Source organism: Microtus oregoni, unplaced genomic scaffold, assembly GCF_018167655.1.
Source record: "Microtus oregoni isolate MIOR12 unplaced genomic scaffold, Mior012 000056F_ref0000123, whole genome shotgun sequence".
NCBI lineage: Eukaryota > Metazoa > Chordata > Mammalia > Rodentia > Cricetidae > Microtus > Microtus oregoni.
In genome coordinates this window covers 5662720-5682581 of record NW_024543832.1, presented here as the reverse complement: position 1 = coordinate 5682581, position 19862 = coordinate 5662720, and the positions used below count along the sequence as shown (strand labels likewise).

The 19862-nt window shown below is 43.0% G+C and overlaps 1 protein-coding gene across 1 annotated transcript in view; it reads left to right on the top strand.

The window, feature by feature from the left end:
* Dnah11 (dynein axonemal heavy chain 11) overlaps positions 1-19862 on the top strand; it is a 326474-nt gene that overhangs the window by 13659 nt on the left and 292953 nt on the right. Inside the window, exons 7-11 of the mRNA XM_041639057.1 lie at positions 3411-3644; positions 5205-5372; positions 15556-15672; positions 18599-18736; positions 19126-19250. Of these exons, the coding sequence (XP_041494991.1) occupies positions 3411-3644; positions 5205-5372; positions 15556-15672; positions 18599-18736; positions 19126-19250 (782 nt within the window). The remainder of the gene's footprint in view (positions 1-3410; positions 3645-5204; positions 5373-15555; positions 15673-18598; positions 18737-19125; positions 19251-19862) is intronic.

Below are 19862 nucleotides of genomic sequence, written 5' to 3'. Positions count from 1 at the left end.
CCACTTAACCGATGTAATGAGCAGCTCTTCGCTTGATCCTGAGCGTGTGTCTCCCTGACATCCTTTGCTGCTCAGTACAAGGAGACAGACTGAATGTTGTTGTCTGGGATGTCAAGGACCAGTGACTTGTCTTAGGAGGTGATGCATGTGTAGACAGCTGTGATGGGCTGAGCTCTGTGAGAGCCAGTTTGAGGCATAGGAATGAATGTGGGCATGGCTAGTCACTTCATATGTATGGGCGAGGAGGCTGCTATAGCAGGAAGGCAACTGAATTATCAACATAACTCCTAAGCTTCCAAAATATTACAAAAAACTTGTAGAAGATGTATGAAGTGCACCATACACCACAGCAAAAAACAACTGTCTTGAAACTCACACCACAAAAGGAATTGTCATAGTTACCTGTGAAGTGTTAGCAGACTTCATGGAGCCATTAACTGTATATCTCATCTGAGTGGGAAATAAGAGTGTAGATAGGAAACAGCAGCTAGAACTTGTGGAATTGTAATCACTAGGGTTTAAAGATAAACACAAAAATGGTTTCTGTACTGTTTGCAAATGGCATGAAGCCTATGTTGCATGTGGAGCTTCTGTGTTGATGGGGATGGGGAAGCCATTCATCTTCATGAGAGAAACCCATGTATTGTGTGGAACACTGTGGTGGTTCTCATTCCATTCCTCTTTGAAGTGTGGGGCAACTTTCCAAGAGTCACAAAATGACACTTTTTGATTACTATATACATGAATACACTTTGTTTTGAAAACTCCTCCCAGGTTCCTCTCTCCATATCCCACATCCACCTGACACCTTCATGCCATGCATATACAAACTCTGCTGAGTCCATTAGTGTTGTCTGCATGCACATGTATGTAGGACCGTCCACTGCTCTATGGGCTACCTACCAGTAGCCCCACCCCTGATATGGGAGAGTCTTCTGTTTTGTGTTGATTTCATTGGTTAAATAAAGAAACTGCCTTGGCCCTTTGATAGGACAGAAAATTAGGTAGGCGGAGTAAACAGAACAGAATTCTGGGAGAAAGAAGCCAAGTCAGTCAGTTGCCACAATTCTCCCATTCCAGAGAGGCACAGGTTAAGATCTTTCCTGGTAAACCAGCTGCTCGTGGTGCTACACAGAATATTAGAAATGGGTTAGATCAATATGTAAGAGCTAGCCAATAAGAGGTTAAAACTAATGGGCCAAGCAGTGTTTAAAGAATGCAGTTTCTGTGTAATTATTTTGGGGCATAAGCTAGCCATGCAGGAGCCGGGGCGGCCAGAATACAGCCCACCGCAGCTCATACAACACACCCCCATGAAAGCTTACTTTCTCTTCCCAGTAGCCATCCCTGCCTGCAGTTTCTTAACAAAGGATGGAGCCTTGTGGACATCTTCATCTATGCTGGGATAGTGACTAAACTGGTCTTTTACGGGTGTTGTGTAGCATCCAAAGTTTTTGAGAGTTCCTGAGTTCAGCTGCCCATCATGTCCAGGAGACGCTGTTTTTCATAGGTCCTCCACAAACTCTCACTTTTAGAATATTTCTGTCCCTTTTCTAACGATGCTCCATGAGTCTTGTGGGGAGGAATGTGATGTGATGTTGTGGTGTGTGTATATGTGAGTGTGTGTAGTCTTACTTATGGTTTCTGTTGCTGTGAAGAGACACCACGATCACAATGACTTTATAAAGGAAAACATTTAACTGGGGTGACTGGCTTACAGTTTCAGAGGTTTAGTCCATTATCATCATGGTGGGGAGAATGGTCAAGAGGTCAAGTTTACGTACGGTACCAGGCATGAGCTCCCTCCAGCTGAATAGGTATAAGTGTGGTCAGATAGCCATTGGTTCCCCCAAGGCGCTGTGCCACTCTGGCACCAATGGGCATTTCTTATCATGAACGTCTTCAATGTAGTTCCCAAGGTTCGAGCTGTGTGGCTCCCAGCAGCCTGTCTACTACCTTGAGCTAATATGAAAGCTGGCCACTGGGGAGGAGGCTTCCAGTTCATTACCAGCTTGGTTTTGCCAAATCCAGGAGACCAAAGCGTCTTCAGCAATAGTGTCTTACTATCAGGGTTTGGTGGGCAACCAAGTGCAATGTCATAGCTTTATTGTTCTGAGAATTTCGGAGGACCCCCTCAACCACCACCTCCAGGGAGACATCCCACACTTCTGACTGGGCTTTCTCTTCTCTAGTCTATGGTTTATAGGGGCACCATTATTCCTCCATGCAGGGTAGTTAAAACTGAACTATTTTTAAAAACAATGTATTTTAGAAAGCTTATAAAAAGTCATTTTCCATATGGCTTAAAAAATGATTAATGTTTTTATCTCTCCTCTTACTCACCTCTGTTTTACCCTTCTACCCCTCTCCCTGCTTAATCCTCTACTCCCCTCGTGACCCCCTTTTCTCTTTCACACCTCTATGTTCTACCCCTCCTTTAAACTCTTTCCGGCCCCGCCTCCTCAATGGTCCCCTTCAACTTTCCTAGAATGTTTTCTTAAATTCGTTTACTCTAATGCAGTGTCGTTCTCGATGGTGGAGTGGGTTTCTTGTAGACAACAAGAAGGTGAATCCTGTTAGCTTGTCTTTTGGTTGGGGAGTTGGCACCATGGAAATCTGAAGTTGTTGTGGAGAAGTGCGTGTTGACTGAAGCCAATTTATTACATTTGTGTTTGTACACCAGTTTTCATGATGTCATTTGTTTTCCTCTTGAGGCCCCTTGACCATGCTTATTCTTTCTTTTAGTGTTTTCGGTACGGCTGCTTTGGCGGCAACAATTTCTTTTGATCTAATTTGTATCATGGAAAATTTGTGTTGTCTCCAACTTTATTTCTGTCCCTCTGGGTTCGTTTCCTCTTTAACCTCTGAAGAGTAACTAGTTTGAACTATTTTTCTTGTCTCTCTCCCACTTGGATTTTAAAAGCAAGTTCAAGTTCATGTGGTATAGCTCATTTGGTCATGTGCTGCCTTTTCTTCCCAGCAAAGAAGGTGCTGATGGGAAAGAACTTCCAGAGACAGACGTCACATAACCAGCTGTTTTTACCTTTGCCAGTGACCCCATGATGCCCTCTGAAAACCTGTGTTCTAATGGATGGTTCTGCTGGCTCGTGTATTATTTTAATGTGAAAATCTGACAGAATATTTGTTGGTAGAATAACTGTCCAAAGCCCTTATTGCCATGCATATGAGACTTAGTACATGTCTGTCTGGAAGCAGCAGGCTCCCCTCACATCATTCTCACATGAAACATGTCACCAAAGCCCAAGCACCTATATTTCTAGAGTTTGTGCTTGTTTCAACAGCATTGTTGGCTCAGTTCTAGAAACTGTCACTTAAAATGCTTAACTCAGATGGTTACAATAAAAAAAGAAATATATTTTTGATCATTGTTCCTTTTAATTAAATCTTAGGCAAGAACATACCTGTCACCTGAAGACCTTTTGAAGGGAGAAATTGAAGACGCACTGGAAAAGGTGCAGGTGGCCATCAGTATCTTAAGGACTTTCCAAAACTATTTTTTCAAGTCTAGAAAAGGATTGGCAAACTACTTCACTGGAAATATGGAGTGGAGACCCTGGGATTTCCAGTCTCACATGGTGTTTGGCAGATTTAACCAGTTTCTTGACCGGTTGACAAAAATAGAGGTATTCATTTATCTAGGCACATGGGGGTGAGGTTAAGAGGCTTTGTCATGTGACCCATGGGATGGGGAAGGGAAGAAGGGAGGCTGTGTTTAGGTTTGGGGCTTTTTTTTTATTCCTTTCCTTTCTCCCCCCTCTCTCCTTCCTTCTTTTCTGTGGCACTGGAGATCACACTCGGCTTTGCATGTACGCCCGAGAAGCCCCTCACCGTGCCATGCACTCTTGGCTCTGCTGAGACAGGACCCTGCTATGTGGCTCAGACTAGTCTCGAACTCTGTCCTCCTGTTCATGCTGCACTTGACAGGAGTCCCCACCACACCCTACTTCTGTATTCATGTTTAAACACTTACTGCATGAGAGTAAGTAAATCTCGTCCCCTGTCAGCGCCTGTAGAAAAGTATGGAGCAGGAAGCTGTAAAGGACCCAGTCTTCCTGTAAATGCTGAAGAAGAAATGTATGAAACTTGAAAGGGAAATTTCATACCTCAAAACCCATCTGATAAAGTATCACACTTTTATTTTTCCTGTCTAAAAAATTCTTTCTGACAAAGTCTCACTAGATAGCCCAGACTACTGCACACGGGCTTCAGGTTCTGCTCCGCCAGCTTACTCCTCTGATGCTGGTCATTCACACTGCCGTAGAATCATAAAACTAAATCATACAAGTCTTACTTTGTGTAAGTATTTTCGAATTATTATTTTCTGTGTCTGGAGGTTTTATCTGTATGGGTGGCTGAGCGCCACATGCATGCAGTTCTTGTGGAGGCCAGAAGAGGGCCCAGGATCCCTTGGCACTGGAGTTACCCTTCATTGTCAGGCATCATGTGGATGCCGGGAAACTGACTCAGGTCATCTAGAAGGGCAGCCAGGGCTCTTAGCCGCTGAACCCTTTCTCCAGTCCTGTGTATAACTGTTTTTTTTTTTTTTTAAAAATCTAAAATGTAAAAATTGAACGCACAGACTTTTGTGTTGATTCTACCAATGTAGGCTTCTTTAGAACCGATGGCCATGCCTTCTTTAGAACTGATGGTCGTGCCTTCTTTTCAAGTTGTAGAGCTTTCTACAGATTTTGCATTTTATCGTTTATGTAAGTTTTGCTGAGTTTCATTCAAAATCAGAGATTTATGTGAAAATTCTTATTGTTGGTCAGCCTGAATGCCACTAAAGTCTCTCCAACATCTAGGGGCGACTTTCCTTTGCCCTGTAGACAGTCTCCTGATTTCCCCTCTCTTCATGGCTCTGGACCACTGCAAAGTGTAGACGCTGAAGCTAGGGATGTTGGGTGTCATCGCGGCAGCTGTCTATATTACTGTTAGGATTGCTCTCAGGCTCATGTGTACACAGTACGCATGTGCTGTCTCCACTGTGAGGCACCTGTCGGTGATTTAAAATGAAGTGTGGTTTTAAAGCTAAGCATTTGCTCTGTTTGGTGAATTCAGTAGCATTCCTTCGTTGTGTTGTAAGCGCCCATTGGTTCTGAATGTTTGAAAATGTTTGGTTTGGAATTTTAAAAATCTCTTTTGTTGCTGAAGATGACGAAAGATCTTTACTGTTTTTCACAAAGGACATGTTTGTTACCATACGAGAATTTGAAAAACTGGAAAGACTGGAATTCGGTGGCACCAAGGAAGCAATCCTAAATGCGCAAATTCGTGCGATGAGTGAAGAGTTTATGGGATGCTGTAAAGTTTTTCAAGAGAGCGTTTATGACCCGTCTGACTGTGCTGACATGGTAATACTGTGGTGACTGACATGGTAATAGTGTGCATTCCTCGCCCGTTCACTCCTGGGACTCCACCGCTTCAGAGCTAAAACAGGAGGTAGATCTCAGCATGGCGCAGGCTACCCAGGCAGACCTTTGTAGGACCCATAGACATTAACCAGTCTCTTCAGTTCTCCTTGCTCCTCATGCAAGACCAGGGACCAGAGCTGAGCTGTCAGTTCAGGGCTCAGCCTAGGTCAGCTTCCTGTGAATATCAACAAGGGGTTTCCTGTGTTCACACCTACCGAGCGGCTTCTCACTTGTGTCCTTCATATTAACTTTTCTGGGTTAACTTTGGTCTGCTGAAACGTTAGTTCTCGGCCGTCATTGCACACTGTCACATAGTTTCTGTTATTTACAGCTACTAATAATTTTATATTTTGAACTTCAGGAAATTGGGGGAAGTTTTCAGATTTTAACTGAGTTCAGTCCCTATTCCTTTGAACATGCTGGTGTGACCAGCTCTAGGATAAAGAACTTTATATATGATTTGCCAAAACCAGAAACCTGAGTTTTAAAAAGGAGAAAAATTTAGTTTACGTTAAAAAAAAATACGGAATGTAAGGTTATTCACTCTCGTGTATGTATTGTTGAAATCAGTCTTTGAAGCCCAGGAGTGCTGTATGCCAACTTCATAAGGATGCAGTTAGCAAACCTGATTGACCCTTCTGAAATCTAGTGACTTTAGAAAGTGCAGCTAGTGTGAGCAAGACAGCACCATGATCAATGGCTCTCTAGGACGTTTCTGTATAATTTATGGAAAAGTAGGAGGACTGTAGTAACAGGCATCACAGGGGTATCCCTAGAGCCACTGCGAAGACATTCAGTATGTGGGGCTGTCCTGGGACCAATGACCTTGTGGAGGACTGAGAGCCTCTGGGAGAGCAGCCAGCATTCTTACCACCGAACCATCTCCCCAGCCCCTTTTCTTTCTTAAAGGTGTGACTGGATTGCTTTTATTTACGCAGTGTATTGTATCTATCATATATTTTGCTTAAAGATAATCATTTGGTCTGAAGAGCTGGCCCGGCTGGTTAAGAGTATCGGTTGTTCTTCTAGAGAATGAGGTTTGATTCTCATCATCCACATAGCAACTCAGAAACCATCTGTACTTTGGTCCAAAGAGATCTGATGCTCTTTTCTGGCCTCCATGGACACAGCACGCATGTGGACGTACATGTGGGCATGTCTTTTTCATTGTTTGGTGACCCACTTAAATTCCTTTCATAAATGTGTATACAGTAGGAGGTTTCTATGGCAGTAGATTTCCATAGGGCTTTTCAAAAGGCCTTTAGTGTTAGCTGGCCTCCCTGGGCCACTCCTATAACCCGCATCCCCGACCCTCTCCCCATGAAATCCTTGTATGTTTGTTTCCCCTTTAGGACACTGTGTTCTGTCTCCCCTTTCATGGGAGGTGCCCCCTTCCCTACTGGTACTTACTAGCTACTTAGTCTCTGTGGTTATTTTGATTGAAATAAATATATCTAAAATATATCTAACACTTAAAAGCTAACATCCACATATAAGAAAAACCATGAAATACTATCTTTTTGAGTTTGGGGTTACTTCACTGTGATAATTGTTTCTAGTTCTATTTGCTTGTAAATTTCATTTTTCTGCACAGCTGAATAACATTCCATTGTGCAAATCATGGAAAAGGGTTTGTTTCAGCTTTTAGTTCTGTATCACTGTCCATCACTGAAGGAAGTTAGAGGAGGAATTCAAGGCAGGCAGAACTGTGCAGAGGCCACCGAGGAAGGCTGCTTACTGCCTTGTTCCTCATGATCTGCTCAGCTGCTCGCTTACAGCTCCGGGGTTTTCCAGCCCAGGGGTGGCACTGTTGCAGTGAGCTAAGTCCTCCCACACCAATCAGGAAGATGCACCACGGGCTTGTCAATCTGATAGCGGCATTTTCTCAGTGGAGGCTCTCTCTTCCAAAATGATTCTAACTTGTGTCAGATTGACATAAAACTAACCAGGACACATCCTGAATTATTCTTTTGCTGTTCCTCTCTCATGTCTCCTAATTTATACCGGGTTCTTTTTTAGTCATTTAAGGATTTTCATGTATCTTATTTGTTTCTTCTTCAAATATTACTTATTTTAAAAGTTACTTATTCTTTTGGGCAGGTAACATTTACAAAAGTTTAGCTTCATTCTCACTGCATAGCCTTTATGTTAGTATTTGGGAGCCTGAGATCAGAGAGTTTGACCCCAGACAGAGTGGCACAGCAATTCTGTCAAAAAAAAAAAAAAAAAAAAAAAAAAACCAAAGCAATCATTGTCAAAATAATTTTAACATTAATCTTCCTCAAGGTCACTCCAAACGAGTGTCCTATGCAATGCTCAGGAAAGCGGGCACAGATACTGGCACAGCCTGTGTTCATCCCTTTGCTCCTGGTTTTGCACAAAGACTCCAACACACGGTGCGACTGTCTTGTTCCTGGCAGTTGTTGGGTGTTGCTGTAATTCTATCTTTGCTTTCCTTTTTCCACAGTGTACACTAGTCAACAATCTGTGAAATTTACTGAGCAGCTTATGTTATTTTACATTATTATTTAGAGTAATAGGATTGTTCGATAATTTACCTAGAAATTCATGCTTCTAGAAAGGTTTGTGTGTGGTTTCTTTACTAGTCCTCACTTTAAATACAACTAAGATTCTGGCCATTACACACCCAAACACACACACACACACACACACACACAGAGAGAGAGAGAGAGAGAGAGAGAGAGCAGATTGACCAAGAACCTCAGAACCCATGAAACAATGTGGAAGTAAGTTTCCTGGGTTTTAATATTGTGTAAAAGAGTCAAGAATTAGAAACTAATATACCAGCGACCTAGAAATGTCACTGGGCACACACCATTGACCTCTCCAAAACCCCGACTGTATTCTAGCCAGGGGACCTAGAAGTGGGCACCCTTGAAAAACATACAACTTACAAGTGTCTACACTGTCTCCAACACCCAAGAAACAGCAGTTCCCCACCACTACCAGCCCAGGAAGGCTGAGTAGGAAGTCTAAACTAGCGAGCTGGCATACAATAGCTCCATCCCCAAGCCCTGCTGAGTGGTATTAGCGATGACTAAGAGAGAGGGAGCCATGGTCTTCGTGCTTGCTGGCCGGGGGACAGTCCTCCTCTCCGTGGTTCTGGTGACCATATGGAAATCTGATTTTTTTGGTTTTGTTTAGCGGTTTTTCTCTCACCTGGTAGATCCCTGTATCATAGAAGTGGGGTTGGAGGATGCCTAGCTGAGGCCGAGGACTTTCACTCATGTGGCATCCACAGAGCCTACACAGGGAGTTGGACCTCCTAGCCTGGCTGTAACCAGGAGACATTTGTCCATTGTGTATTTGGAGCGTCCCAGAATCTAGACGTGTGTCCCTTTGACAGTAATGGAGGTTTATGGTCCACAATGTCTGGATGTCATTTGGTGCACACTCACTGTGCTGTGAGCCGGGAAGATCTCAGCCAAGAAGGAGAGCAGTGCTGATGATGGAGGCGTTGGAAGCATCTGACAGTGACTACTCTGTTCTGGAGGCATCATCGCTGTGCTGTTCCATCCAACTGCACTGTGATATAAAACTCCTGAGCCCAAGCAAGTCTCTGACTTCGGGTTCCCAAGGCCTGGGCTTATGCTTGTGTCTCACAATGCCTGCCTTTTACATTTTAAAATCCCAAAGTGAGAGAGAAATGAACTCTCACCTGTCTATATAGAGGAATATAATTTTACTGAAAGATTTCTTATCAGAAATCAGAAACACTGAGCAAAATAGGTTCTGAGAAAGAACTTTAAACATAGAGTCTCTGCCCTCAGGAACAAATGAAAGACCAAGAGAAAACCAGATGGACAAAAGCCAAAAACAAAACAAAACAAACAAACAAACAAACAAACAAAAACCACACTCCCAGCAGACTGAGCTGAAGAAGGTGACGAAAGTTTTGGTGGAGGGAGGAAATGGTAAAGGAAGCAGTTTTGTACAGCGGAGAGGGTGCAGTAGACAGATGAGTCTATTGTGATGGTGTCCTCCTCTCCAGCCTTCTAAGTAATGTTGCCACTGCTTTGCTTCTTGTGTTAGAGAGTGAACGTAGGGCCTCATAGAAGCTAGGTGACTGCCCCTTGAGATATACTGAACCCAACACCACTTCTGAACATAGGTACAGAAAATATTTAAGACAATTGTCCTATAAATGGAAGAGGGGGAAAAAATAAGAAGCACTACACAGTTCAATGTCATGAGCATTTCTCCAGTGTCTTCTTCAGGAAATTTTTATTGTTTTCACTATTACAATTAAGGCTTGAGTCTACCTTGAACCAATGTTTAAGTGTTCTAAGAGTCCAGGTTGACTCTTGCAAAAAAAAAAAATGGATAATCAATAAAACTCCCTAGTAACATTTGTTGAAGAGACGTTCTGGCTTTACTGAACGGTTTTGCACCCTTGTCAACAATTACTTGCTTATATGGATGAGAGTTTATGTCTGGGCTTTCTATGCTATTTCATTGATCTATAGGCCAGCACTATGTTGTTGTCAATACTGCAGACTCGTAAGCTCTGTCACTGGGAAGTATGAGCCAGATGGTCAGACCTGTAGAACGTTTCTTCTCAATTACTGCAGAGGCATCACTGAGAGATGTTGATAGGGACTGGACTGACAGGGCAGAGTGTTTGCAATAGTATTGTCTCTGTAATGACAAGTAAGTGGGATCTTTCTACCCACCCCTTCTTTAACTGCTTACAGCATCTAGTTTATAGCTTCTGATCTGTAAGTCTTCGACATCCCTGGTCAAACTTATTATGAAATATTTTATTCTTTTTAATACTACTATGGATGGAACTGTCTTCTTACTTTTTAAATTTGTTCATTGCTAGTATATATAAAGGCCAATGCTTTTCTTCTTCCTGTGTACATATGCTTACATGTCTTGGCTGTGCAGGAGCATATCCATTTGGGGGAGGTCAGGGCTCAGCCTCCTGTGTTGTTCCCACGCTCCATGTTCTTGGAGTTTGACAACTAGGCTATGCTTGCTGGCCGGTGAACCCAGGAAGCCTCCTGGGGTAATTTATTCAGGTCCTAGGGGAGGAACACAGAGTCTTGTGTTTGCACAGAGAGCACCACTTTACTGGCGGAGCCCTCCAGTCCATAACTGGCTGTGTTTTGGTTTCTCAGCCCACAACCTTGCTGAGTTTGTTTATTGACTTCATTTTTTAGGTATTCAATCTTTAGATAAAATCATGCCGCCTGTGAATAGACATGACCACTTCTCAATTTGGGTGCTTTTTGTTTTACTTACCTAATTGCCCTGGTGAGAGCCTCTGATGCTGTATTGAATTAGACACGGGCATTCCTGTTCTGTTCTTAAGAACTTTTACCCCTCTCACCTTTGGGGATGATGTTATTTACTCGGTGCTCACAGGGGTCTTTGCCTTTAGTTCCATTCTTACTTCAGGAAATTTTTTCTCATGAAAGAGTGCTGGGTATTCAGCTCTTCTGCGTTGACTGAGATCATGGAAGTTCACTCTCTACTCTCATCTGTTAATGTGGTATATTGTGCTGGTTTTTTTTTTTTTGTATGTTAAACCATCTTACTCTTGACCATGGTCTGTAATTCTTCTAATAACTGCTGAATCCTTTTGCATATTATCTCATCATTCATAAGAGACATTGGTCTGAAGTTTTCTCTGCTTGAAGTATCTTTATCTGGCTTTGGTATTAGAGCAGGGCTTATCGTGTAGAGTGAGTTAGCAAGCTTGGAAGGATTGCTCTTAATTCTCCTTTCTATACTTGCGAAACTGCTGATAAGACCATATGGTCTTGAGCTTTTGTCTGATGGGAAGCTGTTTGTTTACCTATTTAATCTCCTTACGCGCTTTGACTTTTCTGATTTGATCTTGTTAGATGGTGTGTCTCTAGGAATTTGTCCTTTTCCTATGGGTTACCTTTTCTTCTCCCCAACCTCCCTGGAAGTCCTGCTATGTGGACCAGGCTAACCTGCTCCTCACCTTCCTTCCTCTGCTGCTGTTTGCTGGCCTCACAGACATGCACTACCATCCAACCCTAGCTGTGGTTTCTAATTTTGTACACAGTTATTCATAGTGCTTCTTTGTAATCCTTTCTTTTTCTGGAAAATCATAATATCGCCACTTTCATTTTGTAACTGAGTATTGAATATTCGGGGGAAACTGACTACGAGACACTTAATCTACAGAAGATTTGTCCATCTTTTGAATCATTTTTATTTAATGTAACAAAAGTATTTCATTTTGAAGAATCAGCATTCCATTTTTCTATGTATTCACATTATATTTAGTTCTGCTGGCTTGTTTATCTTGTATATCTGTGGTTTTGTATCCTCTGACCTACCTCTCTCCACTTCCCCAACCTTCCCACACCCACTCAAATCTGTGTATAGTGAGACCGCACAGTCGTTTCCTTGTGCTTGGCTCACTCCACTTGCACGGTGTCCCCCAGGACTATCTATGTCATGTCACATGACAAGGTTTCCTTTTTTCTGAGCAGAGTAACATTCCATTTCATATAAGCTCTCTCTTGTCCTCGTGTGTGTGTGTGTGTGTGTGTGTGTGTGTGTGTGTGTGTTTCATGAGTTGATCAGCATTTACATGGTTGCATATCTTGCTCGGTCCTTCCTGCAGCTGTCTTCCTGCAGCTGTCCTTCCTGCAGCTGTCTTCCAGCAGCTGTTTTCCTGCAGCTGTCCTTCCTGCAGCTGTCCTTTCTGCAGCTGTCTTCCAGCAGCTGTCTTCCTGCAGCTGTCTTTCTGCAACTGTCTTCCTGCAGCTGTCTTTCAGAGGTGATTTTATCTCAGCTGAAGGTAGACTCAGGTGAGGGATCACTGGGTTTCACATTATTTGAGGACAGTGTTGAACAAATCTGCATTCCAATCAATACAGAGAGAATAGAGACCACACCAAAGGAGATTTGACCGAGGGTGTAAAGCAGGTGGAGTATTTGGTGTAAATCTGAAACTGATATCCTAGTTTACAGTCTAACCCTCTTGGTTAAAGGATACAAAATAGCAGATATGTAAACTAAACACACGCCAAGATCTAATTGCAACACCTGCGCTGTAGGATGTTAGATGTATGGAATTTAGGATATAAAAATAACTGAAGTAGGAGGGTTGTGCTCATCACTCCAGAAAACAGAACTGATGATGTTTAATACCCATTCATGTCCCCTCCCCCGCTGGTGTTGCATGAATAAGAAAATCTCAGAGACAGAAAGAAATTGGGGTTCAACCTGAAAGTAAGAAAAGCAAAACCAGTCAGCCATTGGCTCTTACCTTTACCTCAGTCCGAGATGGCCATCCTGCCTCCAGGAACCTCAGAACGAGACTGCATCTGAGAGCTGTCTCCTGCCGTCTTCTGTTCCTCTCTAGTTCTGGGATTAAAGGTGCGCACCACTGGGATTAAAGACCTGCACTGTCTGGTTTCTATGGCAAACTGGTGTGGTTACCGGGATTAAAGGTGTGTGTTACCACTGCCTGGTCTGTAAGGCTGACCAGTAGGGTTATGTTACTCTCTGATTCTCAGGCAAGCTCTATTTATCAAAACATAAATGAAATATGATTACACCCTGTAAGGGCAGGGCAGAGAGGGTAAAGCGCTCCAGTCAAAAAGTTCCAGCTCAGGCATTTCACAGTGATGGCTTCCTTCAAGTCCTGAGCACACAGGGCAACTGTCTAACCCTCATCTCCACCGGGAACAAATGGATGCCTTCAAATTAACCTGTTCAGAACTAAGTGTTTCCCCAGCGCCCCGGCCACCCTTGGCTGTCTTCAGTCCTCCAGATGTCACAGATAATTGGCTCCTTCAGGGAAGTCCTCAGCTTCACCTCTGAGTCTGCCCGAGAGGTACACCCTTGGCTCGTTTTTCACCTGAGCTGCGCACTGACCTGTAAGCTGCTGCTCACTGGCCTCCTTTGGCTCCGTTAATTGATTCTGTGTGTAGCAGCTTGAGAGGCTTTCGCATGCTTAGTCAAATCTTCACTTTTCCCTAATTAAAACCTCTGATAGCTTCTCGGGACGCTAATAAAGACAGTTTTGTAGTTCCAGAATATAGAAACATTTTTATGATTCCGAGTCATGCTGGCTCACCATTACTGTCTAATAAATGCTATTGAGAATCAGTTGTGAGCTGGGAAATCCATGACATATTAGTACCTCACTGTGAAAGGTGAGTCTAGTCACTAGTGCTCTTGGCCCAGAATGCAGGGGAGAATACAAGTAGGCACTTGCTGTACTGCAGGCCTGGTAGTGGGCATGAAAACGGAGCCCTGTTTCAGTGGTGACAGGACATGGAGATCTGCGCCTTGACTAGGAAGGAATCAAGAAAGAAGCTGGTAAAGGCCGTTAGAGATGATAGATGTGGGTAGACCCCAAGGGAGAAGACTACAGTGGTGTCTGCTTACTTTAAAGCAGCCAGTGAGGTCCCGGCCATGCAGAATCTTGAGAACCAGGGTATTATCATACCTGTGTGTGTCTAGGGTGGAGATTCTTGTTTCATCCATGTCTGATGTTGCCCGTTGTCTCTAACGGTTAAATGGTTAAGGATTATAGACTGTGTACTGTGTCTCTATTTTGAGAAGAGGAGTGCATGAGGTTTGTTAAAACTTGTTGAGAAGTTGTATTTACTTCCAAGTGAGTGATTCTTGAATGGAGAAGCTGCTTGGCTGAAATTCGGGAGACTTAGCTCCATCCTCTTGATGATAAATGTAGCGTGGTTCGTGAAGGTCCAGAACTCCACCACGTTCTGCTCTCTCCACTCCCAGTTAAACTCATGCTAAGGGACCTGCTCAGTGTCCTCAGGGGGCTCAAGTAACGCTGAGAGTCTAGAGGCTGGGAAGTTCAGGACGAAAACACCAGCTGATTCAGGGTGGCTCTCAAGCCCCACTGCGTGCTCATGTGTGGGGGTGGGTGAGAGGGCACAGGTCCCATCCAGTCGGGGCCCTGCCCTCTCCCTTTGTATGTTTAGGTTTCATCGTGGAATCTGGGTGCATCAGAAGCACTGAGACCATAGCAGGTACATTTCTTCACAGAGGCCAGGGAATGGGCTCATACTTTCCGTACAGCAGTGCAGTTTCGATATTGAATATTACTATAATTGAATGAATAGATATAGTTTTAAACAGAAGAACGATATCAGGTTACAAACCTCTCCGCCCAGAACAAATTAAAGTTTTTACCCTAAATGGGTAAATGTAATAAATGTATGCAGTCATGCCTAAGTCCTTTTACACTGATGATCAGCGGCTTTAGGGAGCAAGTTCACAATCACTGGCTCTAAGGAATAATCTATACTGAGTTGGTTTAGAATGCAAAGAATGCGCCTCATTTCCTGAGTTTGTTCTGCCACTTACAAATGGAAGAGCAATACTACTTCTTCCATATGCTATAAAGATTGAGTAACTGTAAGGCCCTGAGAACAGAGCCACACAGATCTGGCTGTGTGTATGACTGACTGTTATTGCTGGGGTTGTTGGTAGACAGGCGAAGGCCTTCACTGTGTTAAGCCTGGGGCTTGTGAAGTCTGAGAGAGCGGTGCATCCCCAGGGACAGCTTTCCTGAAGATGACAAAGCTGCAGCCATTCTCTGCCAGTTTCCTTCCTTCTAATCGTGGGCGTGGGTGGTTATGCATGAGGAGGAAGCCAGGGTTGTCAGCTGCATGTCAATGAGAACCTGGGGGGAAATAGCTGAGCATTTCCACTCCTGTCATTCCTGACGTGCTCACAGATGAGTAGATTTCAGTGCTTACCTGATGGCAGGGCTTTCACACACAGGTTTCCATCCCACGAATAAACAAGCTCTCTGTGGTACTTGCCGATGATCCTTGGCACTGGAGATGCACAAAGCCATGCTTGATTTGAGGTTGAGATGGATGGAGGAAGGCAGACGCACTGGTGCCCACATGCAAGTGTGGGGTCACAGCACTGAGAGGGCTGAGTCTCAGGAGACATGGGTAGCACGCTCGCGGGGCCTCAGTCAGGTGCCGCTGTTCTTGGTCTTTTCTGGAATCTGCTTATGAAAAATAAGCTAATTAGGAGACTGAGGGAAAGTAAGGTCAAACTTAAGTGGTTGCCATTTTACTGTTGAGTCTTCTCTGTAAGGAACATTTTATCTTTCATTATACAGGGGTTTGAAAGTGACTATTTCAAATTTAAGTCTAAAACCCTGGATTTTGACCGAAGGCTTGGGATGTTGCTTTGCGAAGGTCTCTGCAGCTGCAGTGGTCTGGAATCTGCATTTAAGGTCAGTTCTGAGGAAGCTTCTTAGAAAGTCAACTATTTGAACTGTTAGATGACAAGGCCAAGTACATTCTTTCCTGATTCAGGTGAGTATAACCAGCTCAGCCACGTTCCTTTGCATCCAAACCCATTCAAGGTTTGAATAACGCCCTAGAAACTAAGGGCATTCACTCTGGGAAGGTCATTTTTAGGACATTTAACTTTTGCTCTTTTCCTGGCATTCACTCTATTTTAGCTCTCATTTCCTACAGAGCACATTGGATGTGGCCCATGGAATATCGACTCAACAGTAAACCAAATTGAAAAGTTAAAACAATCTGTAATTTCAAAAATCCTTGCCTCTAGTTTGTATATGCTAGAATCATCTGCCTGCTTTTTTACTCTGACTGAAACAAATAAGGACTAATTCTCCCCATTTCATTGGGTGTCAGGCACCATTAATTACCAGACATTTTTTTACGTGTCTATAAGAAAAAATGCTGCTGAATTAATTATAATTTCATTGGTTGTCTAATACATTCTGACATCAGAGATCTTGAAGCATGCAAGAATGTTTTGTGAATGAACTTAATAGATTATATGTGTATTAAAAGTCATGTGAAGGGTTGAGGGAGGTAGGCCAGTGTTGGATTGCTCACCCAGCTGCTGTGTGAGTGGGTGGGAGGGGGGAGAGAGGCAGCCAAGTGGGGTGATCTTGGGAAAGAAATACATTTTGATAGCTCCTGGAGATGGAGAAATAGGAGCAGCATGTTTAAAAAGAAGCGCGTTGCAAACCACGTGTGAGTGCCTACTAGGTGATATCCCAAAGGGAAACTGAGTGTTTGCCACCCAAGCAAGCACATCTGGGAACCATATTCGGCTTTTAGATGGGTTGACCAACACTGGCAAAGCTACGGGGTCTATTTCCTCCGTAAGTCACCTGATGAACACTGTGACAGTGGGGATTGAGGAGGAACAAATGGTGATTAAAAAAAAATTCAGATAAAACTGAAGTGCTCATTGGCCAAGATATAGGGCGTGTTTCTGTGGTTTCCTCTCTAGGGTACAATTAATCTGTGCTTGATATGCTTTTGTCCCTTTGGCTAGATATGCATACATATTGTTCTTAAACAAAATGACAGCATTCCAGTCCACTTTGGAGCCTTTCCCATTTAGCAGAGAGTTGGGCTTTTCTTCTTAACCAAATTGAATAGTAGTTCTTTGTAATATCTGAGCATGACTTCTCATATTTCTGATACTGGAAATTGTTCTCTGTTAAGCTTTGTGGGCAACCAGAAGAAAGAACAGAGTGAATTCTCAATATAGAGAGATTCCTAACTCCATTTAATTAGCAGTTTAGTTCAAACTGTTCTTCTTGCCCACTCACAACGATTAATGTGGGTTATTTAAGTACATGTTAGTTTATTTTTCTTCTAAGTGGCTTCATCTTGTTCATCTTGTTGTCAAGTGGTTTAAAAAAAGCGTTCCACATCTTTGTAGCTTGACTACTGAAATAATAAGATAAAATTCTTTCTTAGGAAACCCAGGATGACAGGTATCCTAGCTTTTGTTAGGATTAGGTTGCCTTGTAGACAGCAGGAGTTTGCTGAGAGCCCGAGGGTAGCTGGATTAACTGGAGTTAGAAAAGGCACACTGTTGTGAGGGTAATAGCAGAAGAAAGATGCACAGGGTTCTATACTACCAGGAATCATGATTTCAGCCACAGATGCAGGCTGATGATTTCCGACCATGGAGGAATGTTTCTGTAGGTTGTCGCTGAGAGACGACAGCCTGATGTTGCTCTTGGTAAAGGCATGGCCAGGAAGGATCATGGGTACTAGTGTTCCGGTGGACGCCTGTAATGCTTAAGAACCTAGCGTGCTGGCATCTGCTGAAAACAAAACACTAATGAATGGCTCTAAGATTTCTATTAAGGTGAATTGAAGCGTGTCTGGAAAAAGAGTTCAGGAAAGATTTTAGACAATGTACAAGGCTGAACGTGGTTCATTTAAACATCTGAAGTCCAAAGTGTTCAAAGGCCCAAACACCTTGAGGTATTTGGCCTTTAGTTACACAGCGCTGTGTAAACTCTCATTGCATACAAATAGCCCATTCATATGGGATCTAGCTTGTCAAGAAGCCACCTCTTGAGAATACACCAGAGAATAAACTTAGCTCCGATTCAAGGATACTGGTGAGGAACTGGGAAACCTGGAAGTCTTCAGTGAGCAGTGGAGACTGTGGGCCTTTAGGCTATTGGCGCCATCACTAGATTGGTGCTGTCATCTACTCCTCTCTGTCCCACTCTCTCCATGGCTTCCTCTGCTTGCAGGTAGTTTCTGCCCACTTATGACTTAATTGACATTCATTTGTAGCCATGTGCTCTTTCTGAGAAAGAGACAACTTGATCAGCTTAAGGCATTGGCTTGAGCCAGGGCTTTTGTGTCAGAGGAGGGATCCACCTACAGAGTGTTCTCAGAATAGTTACCCTTGCTGCACCAGACCACTATCAGGGGCGGCGAGATCTTCAGGGTGTGCTGGAGGCCTGAGCAGAGCACTCGCTGCTACTGCTGCATTTGGTGTAATTTTTGATGAGGAGAAACACACAATACACACTATTACACACACTAAGCAAGGTGAGAACATTCCCTGACACCCAGCAGAAGGGATTTGCAACCATGAGCCAGGACTGCTGGTAGACATTAACTCATTTCTGATATTCTCAAGTTCCATGGAGGCAAAGAAATTTCATGTGGAATTTGGCTTATTGGTTATATAGAATTTTAGAAAACACAAAATACGTTTTGTCTTTAGTGGTACCATATGTCTTTTAGAGTTCTAGACTTTGCTTCTAGTAATATAAGAAACCAAGTTGGGGAAGTTGTGAGCTGAATTTCCTTACTAAAGCCCAAAGTTCTTAATCTTTCTTTAACTTTGATTTTTTTTCATAGCTTTTGACCATATTTGGGAATTTTCTAGAGAAACCAGTTGTCATGGAAATTTTCAGCCCACATTATAGCACTTTATTGAACATGTTTAATGCAGAGCTGGATATGTGTAAGCACCTGTATGACGATCACGTGATACAGGTGAGTGGTGTTAAGACTGAGAAACTTCAGCATGGTATGGCTATCCACTAAAGTCATTTTTATTGTGTGAAAAGATTGGATTTATTAGATAAATTATACTTCGAAATTTGAAGTTAGTGTCATTATCTGTAGGCAGTAAGTATGTTTAGTGCTGGGAATCAAACCTGGCACCTTTACCTTGCTAGGAAAAGGTCTACACTGAGCTTGCTGCCAACTGAATGCTCTTATTTAATGGTTTTCTGACTGGATGGGGAACTCGATTAGTGACATTATTAAACACACCTGTTTAATGCCACTATAAAAGTAAAATAAAAAACTGCATATAAGGTTGGCAAACACCCTGACTAAGTGTTCGCTTTCTTCCTCTTTATGAAAATGTCAACATACAGATTGAACATGGGCATGAAATTCTCAACAAAAATATGCCATTCACCTCTGGAAATATTAAATGGGCCAGAATGCTCCTTGAACGCCTTCAAATATTTTGGTCAAACTTTACATCTCTCCATTATCTGTGAGTAGCTAGGCTTACTTCATGGTGAATCATGATGGTGTTGTGGGTGTTCTTGTATTGAGATGGGGTCTCTGCTGCCCAGATAGTCCTCAGACTCATTAGGTAGCTGAGGGTGACCTTGAAGTCTTGATCCCCCTGCCTCTGCCTCTGCCTCCAGGATTACAGAAAGTGCCATCACACCTGGCAGTGGCTGTTCATGATAGCACTTGCGGATGTGCTGGCCTGTTCCTTTTTGGCTAGGTTAGATCTGGTGAGAGGGTTTTATCATTATAGTTCTGGAATATTTTTATGGGACTCATAACGTCATACTGTTTTCTGGTCCTTTTATCTTTTAATGTCTCCTTTTTATTCACTATCTGGAAAGTTTAAATTATCTTACTTTTTCTTCTTCAAGCTCCCCTTTGTCACACAGTCCTCTGCACCCTTTCCAAATTCCTTCTAAGAACTGGTGATTTGTTGACACTTGCGAAGCCTTTGGAGTTCCATTTATTCATCTGTAACTACTTCTGTCTTTAAACAGATGCGATTTTACAACACTGTAAGGCTTTCACCTATTTCCTCTCTGACCTTTATAAGCCATGATCCCATTCTCTATTGCAAAATAAACTTCCC